The sequence below is a fragment of the Scyliorhinus canicula genome, chromosome 7 (genome assembly GCF_902713615.1).
Source record: "Scyliorhinus canicula chromosome 7, sScyCan1.1, whole genome shotgun sequence".
In the NCBI taxonomy this organism is placed as follows: Eukaryota; Metazoa; Chordata; class Chondrichthyes; order Carcharhiniformes; family Scyliorhinidae; genus Scyliorhinus; species Scyliorhinus canicula.
In genome coordinates, this window is record NC_052152.1 from 204,407,800 (window position 1) to 204,432,109 (window position 24,310).

Sequence of the window (24,310 nt, forward strand, 5' to 3'; positions counted from 1 at the left end):
TCCAGGGTATGATTGGAAGACGTCGGTTGGCAACATAGATCTGATTGGTCTGTTCTGGAGCTCCGCCCCTCCCTCCCCGCCCAGCGCGTTGGTGGGGTGAATGTTTGTTGGGTTCGTTGTGAAGCGGAGCCATGGGAGTGGACGTGGAGACGATCGTTGCTGGGGACGGTATGGGTTTGCCAAGGGTCTTCGAGGCAAAAGGGGAGGGTGGGGTCGCTGGTTACTCGGACTTGACGTTTGGGAGGCCTTGGGTCCGCGCGCCGAATCTAACCCGTGTCCGCTTGTGTCTTACAGGGCGAACCTTCCCCAAGGCCGGGCAGCTCTGCGTGGTTCACTATACGGGTAAGTAACAGGACCCGAGCTGTGAGAGCGGGGCAGGTTCAAATGGATCCCCCCGTGACGGCGATGATTGCCTGCCCTGGAGGCTGAGCCCAAGTGTGCATGCATGCACTCTAGTGTCGGGGAATGGGCTGGCTGGCTGGCCGGTGCCTATCGCTGTTTGGGTTTTACTGTGCAGAACAAATTGGGGAGGCTGAACATTGCCCTGACCAAGTTTTCAGGTGGGATTCAGTCTTCGGCAAATAGGGTCCATTTGAAGAACAATAGATTTTTGAAGGGTCCCTGCAGAGTCCCAGCCTCTGTCTGCAGTTGCTTGCAACCACAAATAGTTTTGATGTGAGACCATAAAGTTGCAGGAGTCAACTCCTTGAGCCTGCTCTGCCATTCAGAGAATCATAGAATTTACAGTGCAGAAGAAGGTCATTTGGCCCATCGAGTCTGCACGGAAATGGCACTCCATTTGAGCCCTGGATAAAAGCAAATTACTGCGGATGCTGGAATCTGAAACCAAAAAGAAAATGCTCGAAAATCTCAGCAGGTCTGGCAGCATCGGTAAGGAGAGAAAAGAGCTAATGTTTTGAGTCCAGATGACCCTTTGTCAAAGCCCTGTCAAACCCCACATAAGCCCATGCCTCTACCCCATCCCTGGGACCCCACCTAATCCTTTTGGACACTTAAGGGCAATTTAGCATGGTCAATCCACCTAACCTGCACATCTTTAGACAGTGGGAGGAAACCCATGCTGACACAGGGAAAATGTGCAGACTCCACACAGACAGTGACCCAAGCTAGGAATCGAACCTGAGACCCTGGAGTTGTGAATCAACTGTGCTACCCACCATACTACCATGCATACCAAAAGATCTGCCTCAACTTTACTTTCTCATCTGCTTCCCATATCCCATGATTTCCAGAGAGACCAAAATGTTCATTTCAATTTTGGATATACTCTATGCTGGGGCATCCACAACCCTCTGCATTAGAGAATTACCAAGATTCACAGCCTGGTTCAAAGAAATTACTCCTATCAATGCGAATTAATTGGACCCTTATCCTGAGACTCTTCTGATTTTCCTGGGCTGGGGAATTAACTTCTCAAAAGTCTACCCTGTCAAGTGTGTTTGTTACAATGAGATGTCTGATACTCTGCAGAGGGCATAGGCCCAATTTACTCAACCGCATCATAGGACAATCCACTAATCTGGTGAGCCTTTGCTATGCCTCCAATATAAGCTAGATGTGTATCCAAAATTTGCACAGTACTCCAATTCTGGTCTCACCAATTGTAGTTTTAAAAATTCATCAAGAATATCTAATTTGGGTTTTGAGGGAGCACCATATTTTGTGAAATTATTTTTTTGTTGAACTTAAACCTAAAAGCTGAAGCGTTCTGGCCAACTGACGACTTGCTTCCCAGGATATGCATGGAAGAGAAACAATGATTAGTTAAAAAATATGTGACAAGGTTATTTCACACTGGATGGGGAAGGTTGGAGCAATTGGTAGCAGGTTATATGAGAGAAAATCAGTGCAAGATGAGGGTTTGGCCCAACAAACCTGTGAGCTTGGCATTCTTCCAACTCTGGTCTAGTACATCTCCAATTTTGGTAGCTATGCCTTCAACTGTTTAGTTCTGCAATTCCCTCCCTAAACCTCTTTGTTCTACCACCTCTCTTTGCATAAGATGTTTTTGGTCACCCATTGTAATACCTTCATCTTTGGTTTGGTGGTAAGTTGTCTGATTATACTGTCATGTTAAAGGTGCTGTAGTTCTTGTAGAAGGGCATACATTTAATATAATTATCAAGAGATCAAAGGGAAAGGTTAGAAATTATTTCGTACAGTGCCGTGACTTGTACCTGGTCTACTAGAATCCATAATATCTCTTTAAAGGCAATTAAGGGGAAAATTTGAATAGATATAGGAAACAAGACCAAGTGGCTATCTTTTGAGATCCAGCACAAACACGCTAGACTGAACGACCACCACTATAGATTATATACCAATTGTAAATTCTCACAAACAAAAAGAATCTGAGTGCAGTAAGTTAGCATCTGAAAGGCAGAAGACAGATCAATAAGTGAAACCTTTCATCAGAACTTAATTAAATCAATTGTGAGGCTTGGCTTTGCTTAAAACTGTTCCATTCAAGCAGATTTGTGAATTGACAGCTGATTCTTGGTGTCAACTGGGGTGAGTGCTAGAAACTGACCAGCTTGGAGATGGGCAGGATATCTACAGATCCTGATTGCGCACAAATTAAATGTTGGTGTGTTTCCTGCACTTGAGGTGTCAACTGTTTAAATGCTGGCATTGTTGCAGTTATTGATTTAAAGCAGATTACTTCATGTTTCTCCTTTGAGTAGTGTTAGTAGATTGCCTTTTTGTTGGAATAAACTTTGAACAAAAGTTCCCCCAGATCAAAATGCTTTTTAAACATTACCTTTTGAAAAATAACACTGACATTTAATATGTTTGATATGTTTTGCAATAAGTTAATTGGGCAGTTTATGATCCTGCAAAGCCAAATGTTACTTAAACTGTTCTAAATTTTACTGCCATTTTACAGTCTGAAGACCATGTGACATGATTCTATCTCTGATCATGTGGTATTATGAGAGGGCCATATTGTTTTTTCCTGAAACCAGGGCTTGATTTCCTTTCTACCACCGGATTAGTATCTGCTTTGTTGTGTCCTGAAGGAGTGGATGGCAAAAGCTGCTTATTTTGTACTTTGTTCCCGTGAAACTTAACTCTTCCTTCTGTATCGACAGTTTCGGTGCTCACTATGTAGTTTGTCTCTTTATTTTCTAATTAATTCCACAATATTATAGAAAATTGTTCACACACCAAGAATCCTTTTGAACTGAACCAGCTCACACTTTTGCAACGTGTATGAAGGTGATTTGTGTTTGGCTCAAATAAAATTGGAATCCACAACAATTTGGTTGTAATCTGAATGATGCTCAACAGTGAATAACTAACAATTTGTATAAAATATTTAATGTAGAAAAATTACCTGGGCACTTCAAGTTACATAATCAGACAAAAAGCCAAAGGAAATGTTAGGAAGAGCCCAAAAAAAGCATCCCAAAACCAGAAGTTGCAATTAAATGCAGCAATTGCCTGAAATAAATTGAGGATTTCAGCATTAATTTGAAGACTAACAAGCAAAAAACAGAGTTTATTCACAATCTCTCTTTGAAAAAGCTGAGCATTTTCAGATTCCTGCAGTTTGCATCATTTTGCTTTAGGAATGGCCCAGGACCTACCTGTGCAATCGGGAGCGATGGGAATTGGAACCTGTTTTATTTCAGATATTGGGAGTTTTTTTTATTTCAACATTGTTCCCTATTGCTTTTTGCATTTTAAAACCTGGAACTTCAACATGTTTTCAAACCCTGCAACTTTGTTCTAGACGATATTTCTGTTGCAAGGTTATAATTTTTTTATTGTAGTTTGCTGTTTATTTTCTTGTGCACGATATGATGGTTCTGTTCGAAGCAAATGTATCCTCCAATTTACCTTTAGCAATGTCATACGGATTTGTTATCTGTGCCACTGAAGTGGGGTTGGGGAAATGGGGCTGTTTAGCACGGGGCTAAAGAGCTGGCTTTTACAGCAGACTAAGGCAGGCCAGCAGCACTGTTCAATTCCCGTACCAGCCTCCCCGAACAGGCGCCGGAATGTGGCGACTAGGGGCTTTTCACAGTAACTTCATTTGAAGCCTACTTGTGACAATAAGCGATTTTCTTTCATTTCATGTTTTCGCCAGTTTGTTAATCTGTTTGCTTGTAAACAGTACCTCAAACTAATGGATGGATTTCAACGAAACTTGGGTACAGATGGCCCAAGGAAGAAAAGATCAGTTTTTGGTGGAGATGTGGATCTGAATCCTAGAATTATTTTAAGGGATCTATCTGTTAATGTGAGGAGATGTGGTGAATTGACGTTTTCTTTTGGAATTTGTGGGTTCTTCTATGTAAAATGTTGTGGATTGTCTCTGCTCCTGTGGTGCAGGTAGTCACTGCTGTCAAAGTGTGAACAGAGTTTTCAGAATAGATTGTTGGATGCAGATTGGCTTGAGGCCTCTTCAGTGAGATGGAAGCTCATGATAAAATATTTTTTCTGCTTGGTCGCAGAGCATCAACAAGGCAGGGAAAAGCCTCGTGGAAGAGCTGAATAATTAAAATAACATTGAATTAAAACAGCGCCCTATTATGTCCTCTCCACTTGTTAGTTTTGCCTTGTTAAAGTGTCTTTTCAAATTGGCCCCTAAAGTTGGAACTGCTTTGTAAAACTGAAATATTCTTTGAACAGAATTTTTGACTACCGTTGCACCATTTGTGCGTTCCTTGTGTATGTAGTTGATGTCTAACCATGCTACTATTACTGCACTTTAGACATTGCTCAGTAGTATAAGGGTTGGTTTCTCATTTCCTCCCCTACGATCCTGTGTTCTTTCCTTTCCGTCCTGATTTAATTATTTCTGCTCCTGCATCCTCTTCCCTCCCCCAATCCTCAAAGGAAATAAAGTTGCCAGAGATGGAAAACATGGCAGGTTTTAGATGGATCAAGGCCCCTTTCTTCTGGGTAACTGGCCATTACAGGAACTCAGTATGGAATTGCTTGTGTGACATTAATTTAGCAGTTGAGATTGGATGTGGGGAAGGGCTGGTTAGAAAAAGGGGTAACTTCATGTACTAGCTAAGTACAGACACTGATGAATTGGTTCAGGTAGCAGTAAGAAGGGAAGAATTCTAAGATGCAATTGAAAGTAGAAATTTCTTTTTTTTAAACAGTATTTTACGTAGAATTTTCATTTCATGTCCCCATTTTTGTCTAACCATGCTACTATTACTGCACTTTAGACAATTAGTTATTGTTGGGACAGGGTGTGGTGGGAGGTTTGTCTCTCGTAGCTAAGATAGTGGCCACTGTTGGCAGCTGTTCCCTTTACACTTCATGAGGTAATTTCCTCCTTGTTTTTCCACCATTGACAGCCCCTCCTCTTCCCATCCCCCAGAAGAAAATAACCTGGGATTACATGGTTATTTCCTGAACTGGTTTCTAAAACTGTCTTAGCCAGATCACACCAGTAATGTTCCTCGTTACTGGAGGGTAGTGAGTTTACATTTCATGTCTTGAACCTCAAGAATTCAGATATTCAATGTGGCAATATTACCTAGGCGTACTGTCGTCTTAATCCTTAACTGAGAAAGGAAAGGACTATAGGTCATCTATCAGCCTCTGAAAACTGCCAAAATCTGACCGACAAGTTACCCTGTTAAACTACTTTCCCGATGGAATGGAGGGGACCTTCATCCAGCAATTTACACATTTCCAGCAGTATTTCCCATTTTATTAAAGAACTTGCTCCAGGTGGGTACTGAGTTACAGCCTGCATAGTGTTTTGGGAAATCCAGTGTTCGCTTTCAAAGAAGCTTTTATAAATCGAGTCTCATCGTAACATTACTAGATGTTATTCATGGGAGATGGTCATTTGAGATCTACTCACAAATAACCAGATACTTGGTGAATGGAAAAAGGAATGGTGGAAATGATGTCCTGAGAAGAACCATACCAGTTCCCCTTCAGAGATAACCATAGTCATTTATCTAAAATGCAGCTTCCTTTTACATAATTATACACTTGGTCAGAATCTTGTGAGCTCAATACTTCAGTGCTCTAGGGTGTAAATCGAGCAGAGTTTATTATTACCTCATTCTGGATTCAGTCTTACAGTTTAGAAATTTAATTATAAAATCTAATTTTGACTTGTATCTTTTTAACCTCATCTGTGACAGCATTCACCAGCTTTTTGTGTGAATAGCAATGGAAATGATGCGTTGTACTTCAGCAACAAAACTAGAGCTATAGCTGAACTGAAGGAGAAATGTGAAATAGGACAGTCTTCTGGACTGAACCAAAATTTGTACTCAATTACTGTGATGCTTTGATTGACCAGTTTACTGACTGGCCTCACATTTTGCTGGTTACCATTCCCAACAGGGTCACTGAAGGATGGAACGAAGTTTGATTCTTCCCGGGACCGAGCTCAGCCATTTAAATTTAGAATCGGTGAAAATCAGGTCATCAAGGGCTGGGAAGAAGGATTAGCTCAGGTAAAAATAAACTTGAATTTTGTCTTTTCTCCACCGTACCTTCAAGAGCTGATTTACTGGGTTATAATCCCAGAGTTCTTGGCTACCTTCCCATGGATTGCACAAATGACAATTCATGTGAGAATATACACAGTGATTGCCGCAGCAAGGTCTCTTGAGGTCTTCACTGAATACGTGTATGTGCTCTTTTCCAGCAGTAGTTATTGGTTAATTGTGGGTTTCCTCCGGGTGCTCCGGTTTCCTCCCACAAGTCCCGAAAGACGTGCTTGTTAGGTGAATTGGACATTCCGAATTCTCCCTCCGTGTACCCGAACTGGCGTCGGAATGTATTAACTAGGGGATTTTCATAGTAACTTCAATGCATCGTTAATGTGAGCCTACTTGTGACACTAATAAACATATTTTTCAACTCACTGCAAGTCCCATTTCCCCTCGGTGCTTACTGACTCGTGCCAGCTCCCTGTCAAAGCAACATCTTTATTTTAAAATTCTCATCCTTGTTTTCAAATCCTTTCTTGAGTCTTAGCCCCTCCCTATTTCTGTCAACTCCAAGCACACAGCCGACTTCAGGTTGCTGCATTCATAATTCTGATCTCTTGTGCATTCCCAGTCATAATTGCTCCACCATTGGTGTCTATGCCTTTCGTTTTCTAGGCCCGAAGCTACATAATTCCCTCCTTGAACCTCTCTGCCTCTCCATTTCGCTTTCACCTTTAAGACACTAAAAAACATATAACTTTGACCAAAGATTTGGTCCCCTGACCTAATATCTCAATATCATGCATTATTTTGTAATTCTCCTGTGGAGTGTCTTGGTTTGTTTAATCATGTTAAAGGTGCTATATAAATCTAAATTGACGTGGGGGAAAAAGTTGATGCTGTTTTTCTTTCTTCCTATTGAACTCCCAAGCTAAGTTTCTAACGTCTCCAGTTTATAGAGGAAGCTTAATGTAGCCAAATTGGGCTCGACTTGTTTAAATAACAGTTTTTCACATTTTAGTCATCCTATAGCTCTTAAATTATCTTTTGAAAGTCTTTATTGCGTAGGAAAATAGAATGCACAAGATGCCAAAGGTTGTTTTTTGAGGTGCTTTTAATCTCCTGGGAGCACTTTATGCAATTATGTGGCATAAATTCTTGAGTAGCAAAATTGGAACATGACCCAACACTCCATTACGTTGTCAAATTGGGGCGCTTAAAATGTCTGCCTCCACGCTGTGTGTAACTGAAATTTTAAAGCATACAGGAGGTGATTACCAGTACAATCCACTTACCCTTTAACTCTTCAACTTCATTTGTAGTTTTTGAAGAAGCTGAGAGAGGATGTTGATGTGTTGCCTGTTTAACCAAAGTACAATGTGGGCATTGAATGGGGTCAGAATCGGTTGTACCATGGTTTGTCTACCGTTCTCCCACCCACACTAACCTGCTAATACCAATGCCTTTGCTGGAGCTATGGTCTGGTTACTTGAATGAGGTGCTGGAGAGCTGCTTTCTGTCTATGGAACTGTTAGTGTGGCACAGAATCTGTCCCCAGGATTTATTCTTGGGGACTTGAACAACATTGGGGGCTAGGGCATGCATGCATTCTTGATTCCCCTGCATATAAAGAGTGTTGGCATCATCTTCAAAATACCCTGCATTGTTGGGTGGGGGTTTCTTATGACTATTGTACATTAGAGGGATAAACTAATTAACCTTTTGCACCAGAACCTTTTTGATGTATTAAGGCACTTGGCTTCAACCGTCCCCGAAGTCATACTTTTCAATAACGTGTATTTTTGCACTTTGTCCCTGTACAAGGGCAGCATGGTAGCACAAGTGGATAGTACTGTGGCTTCACAGTACTAGGTTCGATTCCCTGCTGGGTCACTGTGCGGAGTCTGCACGTTCTCCCGGTGTCTGAGTGGGTTTCTTCCGGGTGCTCTGGTTGCCTCCCAGTCCAAAGATGTGCAGGTTAGTTGGATTGGCCATGATAAATTGCCCTTAGTGTCCAAAAGGGTTAGGGGGGGATATTGGGTGGAAGTGAGGGCTTAAGTGGGTCTGTGCAGACTTGATGGGCCGAATGGCCTCCTTCAACACTATGTTCTATATTTTAATTAAATTCTCTTAAGTTGGGACATGATTGGCTATCAGTCTGAATTTACAATATTGGCTTTCTTAACACAATATACAATTAATTTCCTCCACCATTTCCTATTTAAACAGACAGTGTCTATAAAATGTCCCATGCAATCTCAGATCTGCTTTGTAGAGGTGGCATAGCCTGGGTCTGATAATTAGTCTTCATCTTTCGTTGTGAGATTCCTGAAATGCTGATCACAAAACAAGTTTCCTGCAAGCTAAAATGGTTTATGAAGTTATTCTTTAATATTTACAGCAACAAAGTTTTAGGCTGTACACAATTTATTGATATTCATATAGGCATGTTTGAATACAAGATACATCCCAAACCCTATTTTGAAACCATGTAAAGGAACTAACTTACACTCAACTTCAGGTTTCTCCACAACCTCAATCTTGGGGCATGTCAGAATTAGAACTTCACCATTTTAGAAGTGAAATCAGGAAATGCTTTTCACACAGGAGTGGATATCTAGCATGTTCTTCCCCAAAAGGCTGTGAATCTTAGGTTATTTGAAATGTTCTTGTCTGTGATGTATTTTTAATCAGGTATAAAGGGATCTGGAACAATGATGGGTAAATGGAGTTAAAGTACAGATCAGCCATGCATCTAATTGAATTCTGATAAGTAATGCCAGTCAGCAATTACAAAATCTCTCGTTCAGAACCATCTCAGAAATCTTCTGCAAGGAGACAAAACATGAATAACTGTTTTGGATCTAATAAGTGAAAACAATCTTGAATGTACACTCAACATTTGTAAAAATCTTGTAAACAAAACAAAAAATTAGCTCATTTCTGACATTTTCTTTTTTTTTAATTTAAAGTACCCAATTCATTTTTTTTTTCCAAAGGAGCAATTTAGCGTGGCCAATCCACCTACCTACAAATCTTTGGGTTGTGGGGATGAGACCCACACAGACAAGTTGAGAATGTGCAAACTCCAGACGGAAGCACTGTTGCCTCAGTGCCAGGGTCCCAGGTTCAATTCCCGGTTTGGGTCACTGTCTGTGGAGTCTGCACGTTTTCTCTGCGTGGGTTTCCTCCGGGTACTCCATTTTCATCCAACAAGTCCCGAAAGGCGTGCTGTTAGGTGAATTGGACATTCTGAATTGTAACTCACTGTACCCGAAGAGGTGCTGGAGTGAGGTGACATGGGGCTTTTCACAGTAACTTCATTGCAGTGTTAATGTAAGCGTCTTTGTTTTTTGAACTTGATTAGAATGCCAGTCTGATTAATTAGATGTTTTATTTGGGACAGAAATTTCAAATTTACCAGGTGGTGGCATTTTGCTTTGTCATATTCCCATTGTTCATTATTATATTGTAGGGGCCACAAGTTATTCAGAAACTCTTCCTGGATTTGTTGTTTCAATGTTTTTTTTTTAAAAAGCTGTGTTGCTTTATGCTCAAATGTGTTAATCTTGTATTTTAGATGAGTGTTGGGCAGAGAGCAAGACTAACCTGCACCTCTGACTATGCTTATGGAGCTGCTGGCCACCCTGGTGTCATTCCACCTTATGCTACTTTGATTTTTGACGTAGAGCTCTTGAAACTCGAGTGAAAGCATTATTCGGTAGGTGGCATTGCAATAAAGTTGAAAGGACACAAAGAAAATCAGTTTCTCAGGTCTGATGTTGCTATCTTTAAAACAGAAAATTGGAGTTCAGAGTAATCAGTTTGTGTTTTTTTGACAGGTTTGTCTCCTGCTTTTGGCACATAAACATGAGCGAGCTTGAAGATTGTGTATTGAATAAGCAGGGCGTGGCTATAATCACACTACATTTCCTTCTCCATCTACTGTACAACCTGCTGTGTCAGCAACAAACCTGCTTCTCTCATGTTCATTTTAGGCTGCAACTTAAAAACCTGATCTTAATCCTGAACTTTTATTTTTTAAATAAAATCATGCTTTGCTTTCAGATAACTTTAAGTTGCGCCTGATCAAGTATTAACATCAAGGTGTCTGTCAAGTAAAAAGGAAAGTATGCATACAACTTAACATTAAATTGTTAAACATAAGAATTGACTTGATGCCATTAACTGAATGAAACCAGTGAGAATGTGGCATATGTATTGCAGTCGTTTTAAACATGTCCATCTTTTTCCGTAATTATTCACTATTGTGGCCTGCTTGTGTTGTCTAAACTTACACTCATGCCAAATAGTATCAACACAAACTTATTGGGGATTATCAAAAACTGGGGGGTTAAATTGATCCATGGTCAAGTACAAGATTTATTTTGGGGATGGGAGGGGAGGTGGGCTCAGTTTATTTTCTGCCATTACCTGCTTGAAATTTTACATTTTTAAAAATCTGCTAGTGTAAAGGGCAAATCATCAAGTAATCTTTAACTTTGTATGTAGTGATTTCACCAACACCTCTTTCGTACTTTCTGATTCCACATGTGCTGGTACCTCAGAATATGTTTTTAAAATTCTGTTTAACTGGGGACAAAGTGGTGCATTCTGAAGTTTAAAATTTGTGCTGGGTAGAAATCAGGATTTTTTTTTATTGGGAAGGGGGCACTAATACCTTGTACATTTCCAAAAAGTCGCCATTCCCTAATACAAATGGATGATTCATACATTGTCGAAGACATCCAGTGATAGCATAGGTTATGAATCATAGGAAAGACATCAAAATCATGGGGGCTGGGCTGGCAAACTTTAATAGTACTGATTTAATTATGTAGGGACTGGAAGTGTAAATTTTCCAGTTATGAAGCTGGATCTCCGAGCTGTCAATGGGAAAGAAATACTGTACTTGTTTCAAAGTTATTACAGATTTCACATTAGGCTAGTGGCCTCTCCCTCTGAAATTGCCCTTGCCTCGATCCTTTTCCTTTCGTGGAACGGCCAGTGTTCCTTTGTATCTAGTTAAATAGGTACTAGCAACATATTTGTAAGCAAGAGATGCTGGTCATCACCGCTGCCATCCCACCTCCGTCCCTTCATTGTGGCCTGTGATCCTTTCATTGCACCCTGTGATCAGTAATTCACTTTGGAATTCATTGCTTTTACAATAAAACGCTTTCTTCCAGTATTTGGTGTGATATTTGTGTGTTTAAAAATTGATTTGGGTCTGTTATCAGACACTAGAAGAAAAGAATCCCCTCCAACTGCACTTTATATTTTAAAACCCCAAAACCTCACATAAAACACTGGAAACAAATGGGCCAAACCTTAATCTTCAAGACCTGTCGATACTGAAACCAAGACCCTGGAAAATTACCATCTCAAAGACCAAACTGGGAGACCATCAGAGCTGATGGACTAAGACAACAGTCATTATACAAACATCATCAACAGCAAAGAAGGAATGGACTTGGTCACACACATATCAACTTGGAAGCCAGAGACATCACATCTGAATGGGGTCCATTGTTTTGGTTGTGGAAACATGAATGGTTAGTCTGGATCAAGGCAGCAACAAGGCTAAAATATAGGAGCAGGATTAGGCCACTTGGCCCATCAAGTCTGCTTCGCCATTCAATCATGACGGCTATTTTTCTCATCACCATAACCCTTGATTCCCTTATTGATCAAAAACCTTTATGTCTTAAAGACACTTTGTGATTTGGCCTCCACAGCCTTTTACAGCAGAGTTCCATAGATTCATCACCCTCTGGCTGAAGAAATTCCTCCTGTTTTAAAGGATCTTCCCTTTAGTCTGAGATTGTGTCCTCTGCTTCTAGTTTTTCCAACAAGTGGAAACAACCTCTCCACGTCCAATCTATCCAGGCCACGCAGTATCCTGTAAGTTTCAAGACCCTTTATCCTCCTAAACCCCCAACGAGTGCAGACCCAGAGATTTAAAGTGACCATCCAAACAGGATGTCTTTATTAAAAATATACGTGCATATTGCCTGAAGTTTTGTAATAAAAAGGCCATGACAATTGAGTCTTGCAATGCAGGCACCTAGGGGGGTCAGGAATGTAACCCTGGTCCACGACCTACAGTTTGCACCAGGGTGACTAACCACGTGAAAGTTGTAAACTTCAGCCAGAACCAATGGATATTGGGGCTGGGGTTTAAAGACAGTTATGAGGTAATAACTAAATCCTTTGGAGTGGGTAGGTTTGAGTTGAGGTTTGGACAGAAATGTGGGTTTTGCCTGTGGCTTTTCGTGGAGGCTATTAAGTCGTTTTGAGTGTTGTGCATGTGATATGGCAGTTTAGATATGTTAGAAATTAGAAGGTTTTTTTTTCACTAATAAAAATGTGGTTGAGCCTAAAAGCCTGTGTCTAAATTTGTTCTTTATAAAATCTTAAAGTTGAGAGAATTAACAAGAGTAAATGGGACATCACCTCTCACATATCGGAATGTTCCCATTGTTCTGGGAGTGGTGTGTTTTCAGAACCCCAAAATGTATCATGGAGTTCAACCAACCTCCCCCTTTAATGAATTGTTGCTTTTGAAGCACACTGCTTGTTCCCCAGGTGTGGTATTACAATTATGGACACATGGGTTTTTAAATGTTTATTCCATGAATTCAACTTAACCTTTTAAATAAACATTGGATCACTTAACACCCCTTACTTCAAAGATAACCCTGAAAAAGGGACTTCCGGTGGCGGCAATGCGGAGCTAAGCCGCACATTCGGCAGCTCCCGCTGAAAACGGACTTTGGGGCTCTTTTCCGGGCCCCCACCGGAGCTGTGTCGGCAAATTCCGACGTGGGAAGAGGACAGGATCTCGACCCCTATGGTCCGGACCAGGAGTGGGGTAAGGAGAAAAACGGAGAAAGCACCCTGAAAAAGCGGGGGAAGGAAGACAAAATGGTGGCCGGCGGAGGCCTTGAGGAGCTGAGGCAGTGGGCTCAGGAGCAGCAGGCGACTCTGCTGCGCTGCTTCCAGGAACTTAAGTTGGAGCTGCTGGAAGCGCTGAAGGTAACCAACAGGGAGCTGATGGAGACCCAGACAGCCCAAGGGGCTGCGATCCGGGAGCTGTAGCAGCAGGCCTCCGAAAGGGAGGATGTGGCCGTCGCGGGGAAGGTGGAGATGCACGAGGCGCTCCATAAAAGATGGCAGGAGCTGGACAACCGGTCGAGGAGGAACAATTTGCGGATCCTGGGCCTCACAGAGGGGTCGGACGTGGCGGTTATGTTAAACTCACTGATGGGGGCTGGGTCCTTCCAGGGGCCCCTGGAGTTAGAGGGGGCCCACAGAATTCTGGCGAGGAGGCCCAAGCCGAACGAGCCGCCGTGGGCGGTGTTGGTGCGGTTTCATCGGTTCATGGATCCTGAGTGTGTGCTCCGGTGGGCCAAGAAGGAGCGGAGCAGCAAGTGGGAGAACACGGAGGTGCGGATCTTCCACGACTGGAGTGCGGAGGTGGCGAGGCGGAGGGCCTGGTTTAACCGGACGAAGGCGGTGCTCCATAGACGGAGTGTGAAGTTCGGCATGTTGCAGCCGGCGCGTCTGTGGGTCACCTACCAGGATCGGCACCATTATTTTGAGTCCCCGGAGGAGGCGTGGGCCTTTGTGCAGGCCGAGAAATTGGACTCAAACTGAGGGTCTAAGATGGGGGATGCTGTATAATACTGTATTTGTATTTGCTTGGTTTAATGTAAGATGTGGGTTGGCCTAAGGGTGGGTGGGGTGATGTCGATTTGTCTTTTCTATATGGGTTTTTCTGTAGGGGTCTGGTGGATGGGTTTGGGCAGGGGGGTAAACGGGGAGTTCGGGGAGCTGGTGAGGGGGACTAACAATGGGAGTAGCCCTGGAGGAGGCGGGGCAGGGCGAAAGCGCGGGCTTTCTGCGGGTTTCCCGCGCTGGGAGATGGTGGGGTCGGGGCTGGGAAGCGCGGGTCGTTGCTGGCTGTTTTCTTTTCCCGCGCAAGGGGGGGGGTGGGAGGAGGACCCATTGACGTGTACGATGGAGGAGGGGTAGTCCCACGTGGGGCGGAGTCGAAGGTAGGGCGGGAGTCGCTGGGGTCAGCAGAAGTTAGCTGGCTCACGGGAGTGCTATGGAGGGAGGGGCACAGCTAGGAGGGGTCCTAGCCTTGGGGGGGGGGGGGGGGGGGGTGGGGGGGTACCGGGTTGCTGCTGAAACGGTCAGGAAGGAGCTGGAGGACGCAGGGGGTGCTGGAGGGGGGGGGGGGAGATGCCGCCATGGGGAACTGGCAGAGTGGGGGACGCTGGCCGGTGGTGGGCAAGGGATGGGGTATGGCTAATCGGCAGGGGAGGGGGGCAGAGAGCCCTCTGATCCGGCTGATAACCTGGAATGTGAGGGGGCTGAATGGGCCGGTCAAACTGGCCCGGCTATTTCGCACCTGTAGGGGCTGAAGGCGGATGTGGCCATGCTCCAGGAGACACACCTGAGAGTGGTGGACCAGGTTCGGCTGAGGAAGGGATGGGTGGGCCAAGTATTTCACTCAGGAGTGGATGAGAAGAGTAGGGGGGGTGGCGATCCTGGTGGGGAAGAAGGTGTCGTTTGAGGCGTTAAATGTGGTGGCTGATAGTGGCGGGAGATATGTGATGGTGAGTGGTAAGCTGCAGGGGGAGCGGGTGGTGTTGGTGAATGTTTACGCCCCAAATTGGGATGATGCGGGGTTTATGCGGCGCATGCTGGGCCGCATTCCGGACCTGGAGGTGGGGGGCCTGATCATTGGGGGGGGGGGACTTCAACACGGTACTGGATCCCCCATTGGATCGATCCAAGTCCCGGATGGGTAGGAGGCCGGCGGCGGCTAAGGTGTTGAGGGGATTTATGGACCAGATATTGGGGGGGGGGGGGGGGGGGTGGATGGATCCCTGGAGGTTTGCGAGGCCAAGGGCCAGGGAGTACTCGTATTTCTCCCACGTACATAAGGCCTACTCGAGGATTGATTTTTTTTTTGTCCTGAGCAGGGGGTTGGTTTTGAGGGTGGAGGATGTGGAATACTCCGCCATTGCCATTTCAGATCATGCCCCATGTCCATGCCACTGGGTGGACCTCAGGCTGGGGGAAGAGAGGGACCAACGTCCGCTCTGGCGCTTGGAGGTGGGGCTGCTGGCAGACGAGGAGGTGGCCGAGAGGGTTCGGGGGTGTATCGAGAGGTACCTTGAGGCCAATGACAAAGGGGAGGTCCAAGTGGGGACGGTCTGGGAGGCATTGAAGGCGGTGATGAGGGGGGAATTGATCTCCATCCGAACCCTCTGCAGTGCGGGTCATATAGGCCGATTTTGCTGCTAAATGCCGACGCTAAGCTGCTGGCAAAGATCCTGGCCACTAGAACAGAGGATTGCGAGCCCGAGGTCATTCATGAGGACCAGACGGGGTTTGTGAAGGGAAGGTAGTTGAATGCGAACGTGCGAAGGCTCCTCAATGTCATTATGATGCCGGCCATGGAAGGGGAGGCGGAGATAGTGGTGGCATTGGATGCGGAGAAGGCCTTTGATAGGGTTGAGTGGGAGTATTTGTGGGAGGTGCTGGAGAGGTTTGGGTTTGGGGAGGGGTTTATCCAGTGGGTGAGGCTGCTCTACGAGGCCCCGATGGCGAGTGTAGCCACAAGTAGGAGGTGGTCGGAGTACTTTCGGCTGTACCGGGGGACGAGACAGGGGTTTCCCCCTGTCCTCCTTGCTCTTTGCGTTGGCGATTGAGCCCCTGACCATGGCATTGAGGGAGTCAGGGAACTGGAGGGGCCTGGTGCGGGGTGGGGAGGAGCATCGAGTGTTGCTGTATGCGGACGACCTGTTGCTGTATGTGGCAGACCCGGTGGGGGGGATGCCGGAGGTGATGAGGATTCTTTGTGAATTCGGGGGTTTCTCTGGGTATAAGTTGAACCTGGGCAAGAGTGAGTTGTTTGTGGTGCATCCGGGGGATCAAGAGGAGGGGATTGGTAGGCTCCCACTGAAGCAGGCAGGGAAGAGCTTCAGGTACCTAGGGGTCCAGGTGGCTGGGAGTTGGGGGGGCCCTGCACGAGCTCAACCTCACAAGGTTGGTGGAGCAGATGGAGGAGGAGTTTAAGAGGTGGGATATGTTACCGCTGTTACTGGCGGGGAGGGTGCAGTCCGTTAAGATGACGGTGCTCCCGAGGTTTTTGTTCCTGTTCCAGTGCCTCCCCATCCTTATCCCGAAGGCCTTTTTTAGGAGGGTTAACAGGAGTATTACGGGATTTGTGTGGGCGCATGGGACTCCGAGGGTGAGAAGGGTGTTCCTGGAACGGGGCAGGGATGGGGGGGCTGGCATTGCCCAACCTCTGTGGGTACTATTGGGCTGCCAATGCAGCGATGGTGCGTAAGTGGGTAATGGACGGGGAAGGGGCAGCATGGAAGAGGATGGAGGTGGCGTCCTGTGTGGGCACGAGCCTGGAGGCGCTGGTAACGGCGCCGTTGCCGCTCCCTCCAACGAGATATACCACGAGCCCAGTGGTGGCGGCTACCTTCAAATTTTGGGGGCAATGGAGACGACATAGGGGAGAAGTGGGGGGCTCGATGGAGGCCCCGATACGGGGGAACCATCGGTTTGTCCAAGGGAGCATTGATGGCGGATTTCTGGGCTGGCACAGGGCAGGGGTTAGGAGGTTGAGGGACCTGTTTGTGGAGGGGAGGTTCGCGAGCTTGGGGGAGTTAGAGGGGAAGTTTGGACTCCCCCCCCCCGGGGAACATGTTCAGGTACATGCAGGTGAGGGCATTTGCCAGGCAGTAGGTGGAGGGGTTCCCCTTGCTGCCCCCACGAGGGGTGCGGGATCGGACATATACCAGGTAATGTAGGAGGTAGACGAGGTCTCGGTGGAGGAACTGAAGGGTAAATGGGAAGAGGAGCTAGGTGAGGAGATTGAGGAGGGGACATGGGCGGATGCCCTGGAAAGAGTGAATTCCTCCTCTCCCTGTGCGAGGCTTAGCCTAATACAGTTCAAGATGCTGCATAGGGCCCACATAGCTGGGACGAGGATGAGTATGTTTTTCGGGGGCGAGGACAGGTGTGCTAGGTGCTCGGGGAGCCCAGCGAACCATGCCCATATGTTTTGAGCGTGCCCAGCGCTGGGGGAGTTTTGGAAGGGGGTAGCAAGGACGGTGTCGAGGGTGGTGGGATCCAGGGTCAAGCCAGGCTGGGGACTCGCAATTTTTGGGGTTGCAGTGGAGCTGGTTAGCAGTTTTAAATTCCTAGGGATGCACATCTCCAAAAATCTGTCCTGGTCCACCCACCTCGACGCTACCACCAAGAAAGCACAACAGCACCTATACTTCCTCAGGAAACTAAGGAAATTCAACATGTCCACATTAACACTTACCAACTTTTACAGATGCATCATAGAAAGCATCCTATTGGGCTGCATCACAGCCTGGTATGGCAATTGCTCGGCCCAGGACCGCAAGAAACTTCAGTCATGAATACCGACCAGTCCATCACATGAACCTGCCTCCCATCCATTGACTCCATCGACACCTCCCGCTGCCTGGGGAAAGCAGGCAGCATAATCAAAGATCCCTCCCACCCAGCTTACTCACTCTTTCAACTTCTTCCATCGGGCAGGGGATACAGAAGTCTGAGAACACGCACAAACAGACTCAAAAACAGCTTCTTCCCCACTGTCACCAGACACCTAAACGACCCTCTTATGGACTGACCTCATTAACACTACATCCTGTATGCTTCATCCGATGCCAGTGCTTATGTAGTTACATTGTATTTCTTGTGTTGCCCTATTATATATTTTCTTTTATTAACTTTTCTTCCCATGTACTTAATGATCTGTTGAGCTGCTCGCAGAAAAATACTTTTCACTGTACCTCGGTACACGTGACAATAAACAAATCCAATCCAATGTTTAAAGTTTCAACATAAAAGATATATACTGGTCAGTGTTACATGGTGTCATGCGAGAGTGCCTTTAAGAAATGGATGTTTAAGCAATGTACCTTTAAGAAATAGAGCAGCTCATATTACTGAAGTGATGTCAGAGGGTGGGGGGAGCCGAGCTCACTTCTGCTTTTGTTTTTAGTTTGAGAGAGAGCAGCTAAAAAGTGCTTGGCTGGTTTCCTGTGAGATGTTTGAAAGGAGAAAGCCGGTTTGAGGAGAAAGCTGGGTGTGCTTGTGTGTTTTGCAAAAAGCTGCAAGTAAACACAAGACTATAAGTGTATTGAATGTAACCTCATGTATGTTGTTAAAGGTGAAATCTTTTGGAGGTTTGAAGGAACATTTTGAGGGATTATTTAGTGTTGTATTAGGTAAAGGTAGAAACCTTTTGGGTTTCAAGGTTGTAGATTCAAGCCTTATTTTCGACTTAATACTAAAAAAATAATAATCGCTTATTGTCACGAGTAGGCTTCAATGAAGTTACTGTGAAAAGCCCCTCGTTGCCACATTCCAGCGCCTGTTCGGGAAGGCTGGTATGGGAATTGAATCCACGCTGCTGGCATTGTTCTGTATTATAGGCCAGCGATTTAGCCCACTGTGCTAAACCATCCCCTGAGCGCATAATCTAGGCTAACATTTCATTGCAGTACTGAGGGCATGCTATGTTGTTGGAGGTACGAGACGGGAAACTGCTGGGTGCATTGTTATAAAATATACCTACCCCATTTTTAGAAGAACTGGAAATAATGGTAACCTGGTCAATATTCACCCGATATCCACGTTACAGAGATCGGTTCTGGGTCCCCTATTTTTGTCATTTATGTAAACAAAATAGATGACTATGCGGGAGGTAGGATCAGTAAGTTTGTGGATGACACAAAGATTGGCTGGGTGGGTAACAGTGAGGTTGAGAGTCTTGGATTACAGGAAGATATAGACGGGATGGTCAAATGGGCAGAAATGTGGCAGATGGAATTTAACCCTGAAAAGTATGAGGCGATACACTTTGGAAGGAGTAATGTGACAAGGAAATATTCAATGAATGGCCTGACACTGGGAAGTTCCAGGGAACAGAGGGACCTCGGCATGTTTGTCCATAGATCTCTGAAGGCGGGAGTGCAGATTAGTAGTAGGGTGGTGAAAAAGGCATAGGGGACACTTGCCTTTATCAATCAAGGCATAGATTACAAAAGCAGTGAGGTCATGATGGAGTTGGATAGAACTTTGGTGAGGCCACAGCTGGAGCACTGTGTGCAATTCTGGTCGCCACATTATAGGAAGGATGTGATTGTACTGGAGGAGGTGCAGAGGAGACTAACTAGGACATTTCCTGGGATGGAGTATATAAGTTATGAAAAGAGGTGGGATAGGCTTGGACTGTTTTCGTTGGAGCAGAGAAGACTGTGGGGTGACCTGATTGAGGTGTACAAGGTTATAAGGGGCATGGACAGGACAGATAGGGAGCAGCTTTTCCCCTTAGTTGAAAGATCAATAACGAGAGACACAAGGTTGTGAGGGGCAGGAGACTTAAGGGAGGATATGAGGAAAAATGTTTTTACCCAGAGGGTGGTGACGATCTGGAATGCACTGCCTGGGATGATGGTAGAGGCGGGTTGCCTCACATCCTTCAAAAAGTACCTGGATGAGCACTTGGCATAACTTGACATTCAAGGCTATGGACAAAGTGCTCACAAATGGGATTAGATAGGCAAGTCAGGTGTTTTTCATGCGTCGGTACAGATTCGATGGGCCAAAGGGCCACTTCTGCGTTGTAATTGCTGAGATCTGTGATCTCAAACAAGTGCTGTGTATAACAGTATGCATGCCCAGAGTAATTCATTGGTTGCAAAGCTTTTACAATACGTTGTCATGAAAGGTAGACATTCTAAGCATTCATTTTATACGTTGAAAATCATGACTCTTACAACTTTATGTAGAATAAATGAATTAGTGTGACACCCGATAAACCAACCTTTTTAATGTGGGTTGCACATAAAGAGTTCACTTGGACCATCCCCAGCTCCCAACTCTAAGGATAAGCCTTGGCTCAATTTCATGTGCCACTCCAGAAGCTTGAGTACTTAATCCAGGCTGACACTCCCAGTGCAGTACTATGGACTAGCGGCAATGTTAGAGGTACCAATGGGCAGCACGGTAGCATTGTATGGGCAGCACGGTAGTATTGTGGATAGCACAATCGCTTCACAGCTCCAGGGTCTCAGGTTCGATTCCGGCTTGGGTCACTGTCTGTGCAGAGTCTGCACATCCTCCCCGTGTGTGCGTGGGTTTCCTCCGGGTGCTCCAGTTTCCTCCCACAGTCCAAAGATGTTCGTGGAATCCAGGTTAGGTGGATTGGCCATGATAAATTGCCCTTAGTGTCCAAAATTGCCCTTAGTGTTGGGTGGGGTTACTGGGTTATGGGGATAGGGTGGAGGTGTTAACCTTGGGTAGGGTGCTCTTTTCAGGAGCCGGTGCAGACTCGATGGGCCGAATGGCCTCCTTCTGCACTGTAAATTCTATGAAATCACAGGTGGATGTTAAAGATCCCACAGCACTAAGACGAGCAAGCTAGTTATCTCTGGTGTCCTGGCCAGTACAATTCCCTCAAATGGCTAAAGACAGATATGTGGCCATTTAACTTACTGCTCTTTGTGGGAACGTGCTTTGCACAAATTGGTTACTGCAGTTCCTACATTACAACAGCGATCCCTTTGTTAAGTACTATATAAAAGAGTAAGTGTAAAACTCCACCAGCTGTAATGCACTTTGTAGCATCCTAACCTGAAGATAAATACATTTTAAATCTAAATCTTTATTAGTATCACAAGTAGGCTTACATTAACACTGCAATTAAGTTACTGTAAAAATCCCCTAGTCACCACATTCCGGCGCCTCTTCGGGTACACAGAGGGAGAATTCTGAATGTCCAATTCACCTAACAGCATGTCTTTCCGGACTTGTGGGAGGAAACCGGAGCACACGGAGGAAACCCACACAGACACGGGGAGAACGTGCAGACTCCTCGCATACAGTGACCCAAGCGGGAATTGAACCCGGGACCCTGGTGCTGTGAAGCAACAGTGCTAACCACTGTAATGCTACCACAGGCATCAATGGTGTATGCCTGTCAGCCAGAGCCAGGACCGGTTTGTGTTTACAAGTGGTGGTGTCACTCTGGTGTATCCTGTCTGTCATTGGCTAATTCCCTCCGCCAAGCCGCGTTCTCCCCTATTTTCTCCCAAGTTCATGTGTGCATGGCTCCTGTATTCAGCCATTGTGAACCATAGTCTAATATGACAGTAGTAATGGTCACAGTGGTTAACACTGCTGCCTCACAGCCCCAGGAACCCTGGTTCAATTCCGGCCTCGGATAACTGTCTGTGCGGAGATTGCGCTTTCTCCTCGTGTCTGTGTGGGTTTTCTCCGGGTCCTCCGGTTTCCTCTCATAGTCCAAAGATGTGCAGGTTAGGTGGATTGACCGTGTTAAATTGCCCCTTAGTTTCCAAAAGGTTAGGTAGTGTTTCTGGGTTACGGGGATAGGGTGGAGGCATGGGCTTGGGTAGGGTGCTCTTTTCAAGGGCCGAAGCAGACTCGATGGACCAAATGGCCTGCTCTGCACTGAAAATTCTACGATTCTATGATTTCAGGGTGCCATGGCAATCTCTATCTTTCACATTACAATCGCTTTGGCAAAATTCTAATGCAGAAAATTATATAGCGAAAGCCCACGTGTAATATGTTTGTAGTCTGAAAGAATATGTAAAGTGTAACCTTGTTGGCAGATTCACTGACTGCCATTTGAGGGGCTGGTTTAGCTCACTGGGCTAAATCGCTGGCTTTTAAAGCAGGCCGGCAGCACGGTTCGATTCCCGGACAGGCGCCGGAATGTGGCGACTAGGGGCTTTTCACAGTAACTTCATTGAAGCCTACTCGTGACAATAAGCGATTTTCATTTCATTTTCATCAATTCCTGTTATAAGGGGCTGGTTTAGCTCACAAGGCTAAATCGCTGGCTTTTAAAGCAGACCAAGCAGGCCAGCAGCACGGTTCGATTCCTGTACCAGCCTCCCCGGACAGGCGCCGGAATGTGGCGACTAGGGGCTTTTCACAGTAACTTCATTGAAATCTACTCGTGACAATAAGCGATTTTCATTTTCATTTCATTTGAGTTGTTTCTACTTAAGCTCACATGGCACTTTAATCCAGACAGAATTTCACAAAATGCTTCAGTTTTTCTACAGATTTACTGTATTTTATTAATCGGAGCATTTTAGTTGCTTCCATTGAATCATAGGACCAGATGGAATGGCAATGTGGGGGTCTCCAAGGGGATTGGAGGCCCACAGATGCATGTCCTTTGGGCAGAGTGGTGCCCTGGCACTGCTGGTGCCACCTGAGTACCCTGGCAGCGCCGGCCTGGCACCTTGGTAGTGCCACCGGGGTGCCAGCCTGACAATGCCAAAGTGCCCTCTGTCATGGCCAGCTGTCAGGGGCACTGCCAGGGTGCCAGGTTGGCACTGCTAAGGTGTCAAGCTGGCATTTTTTGTGCGCATGCAATTGGGCCGGGGCTGCCCACCATGGGTGTTGGGGGATGTGGGGGACCCTCCCATGTTGCGTTTGGGCTGGGAACCAGTCAGGGGTTTTTTTGGGCCTCGGCCTTGGAAAAATGGCATCTCGATCTCTCGCTGCAATGAGGAGTTCCGGCGAGCGGAGCTTTCCGTTGTAAAAAACAGGGCTATTTGCAACCTCGGCCGCACAAATCCCAGAACCTCGTGTACCTTGGGAGTCTAGACATTAGAGTAAGGCCTTTCTCTAATATGCAGATTTAGGCACCTTATTCAATGCAAGTACCGTTGAATAGCCATGTGTTTTTCGGCACTGCGTGTGCTGGGAAACACGTGGCTAAACCCGCTCGCTTGGGCACTTTGTTCCCTTGTGGAAGGATCACGCCCATTGAGTTTGGTTTTGGCATTGATTGCAGCATTTTGACATTTATGTTGGTAACAATTTATCAGAGACAATTGTAGATACGTACCATACTCCATTAAAGATTTTGGATAAGCTTAAAAATCAAAATGCAGGACTGTTCAGATGGAGTTCATTGTTACAACTGTTTAAATAAACAATTCTACATATGGCATGAAGAGAATTGTGATTGCAAATGCTTTATCACAACTGTAAAGTATGAGAAAACTGAAATGGACTATACTCATGTTTACGTTTGCATATTTGAATGTAAAATTATCTATAAAAATATCTTAGAGTGTAAGTTGTATTTAATTATGATAACGTTTACAGTTAAAAGGCTTTGGAAAAATGAAGCCATCTGTTTAAACTGAGTTCATACTGACTGTCCATTAGTATCCATTACAAACCCACTGTCTCCCACAGCTACCTTGACTACAGCTCATCACACCCCACATCCTGTAAGGACTCCATCCCATTCTCTCAGTTCCTTCTCCTCCGTTGTATGTGATCCGATGATGCCACTTTCCAAAACAGTGCTGATGACATGTCTTCATTCTTCCTTAATCGTGGCTTCCCACCCACTCTGGTCGACAGGGCTCTTAGCCAAGTGTGACCCATCTCCTGCACCTCTGCCCTCATCCCCTCCCCTCCCTCCCAGAACCAGGATAGAGTCCCCCTGTCCTCAGTTTGCACCCCTAACAACCCCTGCATTCAAAGAATCATCCTCCGCCAGTTCCACCAATTCCAGCATTATTCCACCACCAAACACATCTTCTCCTCACTCCCCTGTCAGCATTTTGCAGGGACCATTCCCTCTAGGATACCCTGGTCCACTCCCCCAACACCCCTAAGACCTCACCCTCTTCCCATGGCACCTTCCCATGCAATCGCAGAAGGTATAACATCTGCCCCATTACCTCCTCCTTGCTCTCCATTCTCGGCCTTAACACTCTTTCCAAGTGAGGCAGAGC

General features: G+C 45.7%; 1 protein-coding gene across 1 annotated transcript; it reads left to right on the forward strand.

The window, feature by feature from the left end:
* The first annotated feature begins 19 nt into the window (after positions 1-19).
* LOC119969730 (peptidyl-prolyl cis-trans isomerase FKBP1A-like) lies at positions 20-11,634 on the forward strand. Its single transcript, XM_038803740.1, has 5 exons — positions 20-168; positions 295-342; positions 6,352-6,464; positions 10,024-10,164; positions 10,286-11,634. Exons 1-4 carry the CDS (start codon positions 132-134, stop codon positions 10,150-10,152), a joined length of 327 nt encoding a protein of 108 aa, XP_038659668.1. The 5' UTR covers positions 20-131; the 3' UTR covers positions 10,153-10,164; positions 10,286-11,634.
* The last annotated feature ends 12,676 nt before the right edge of the window (positions 11,635-24,310 follow it).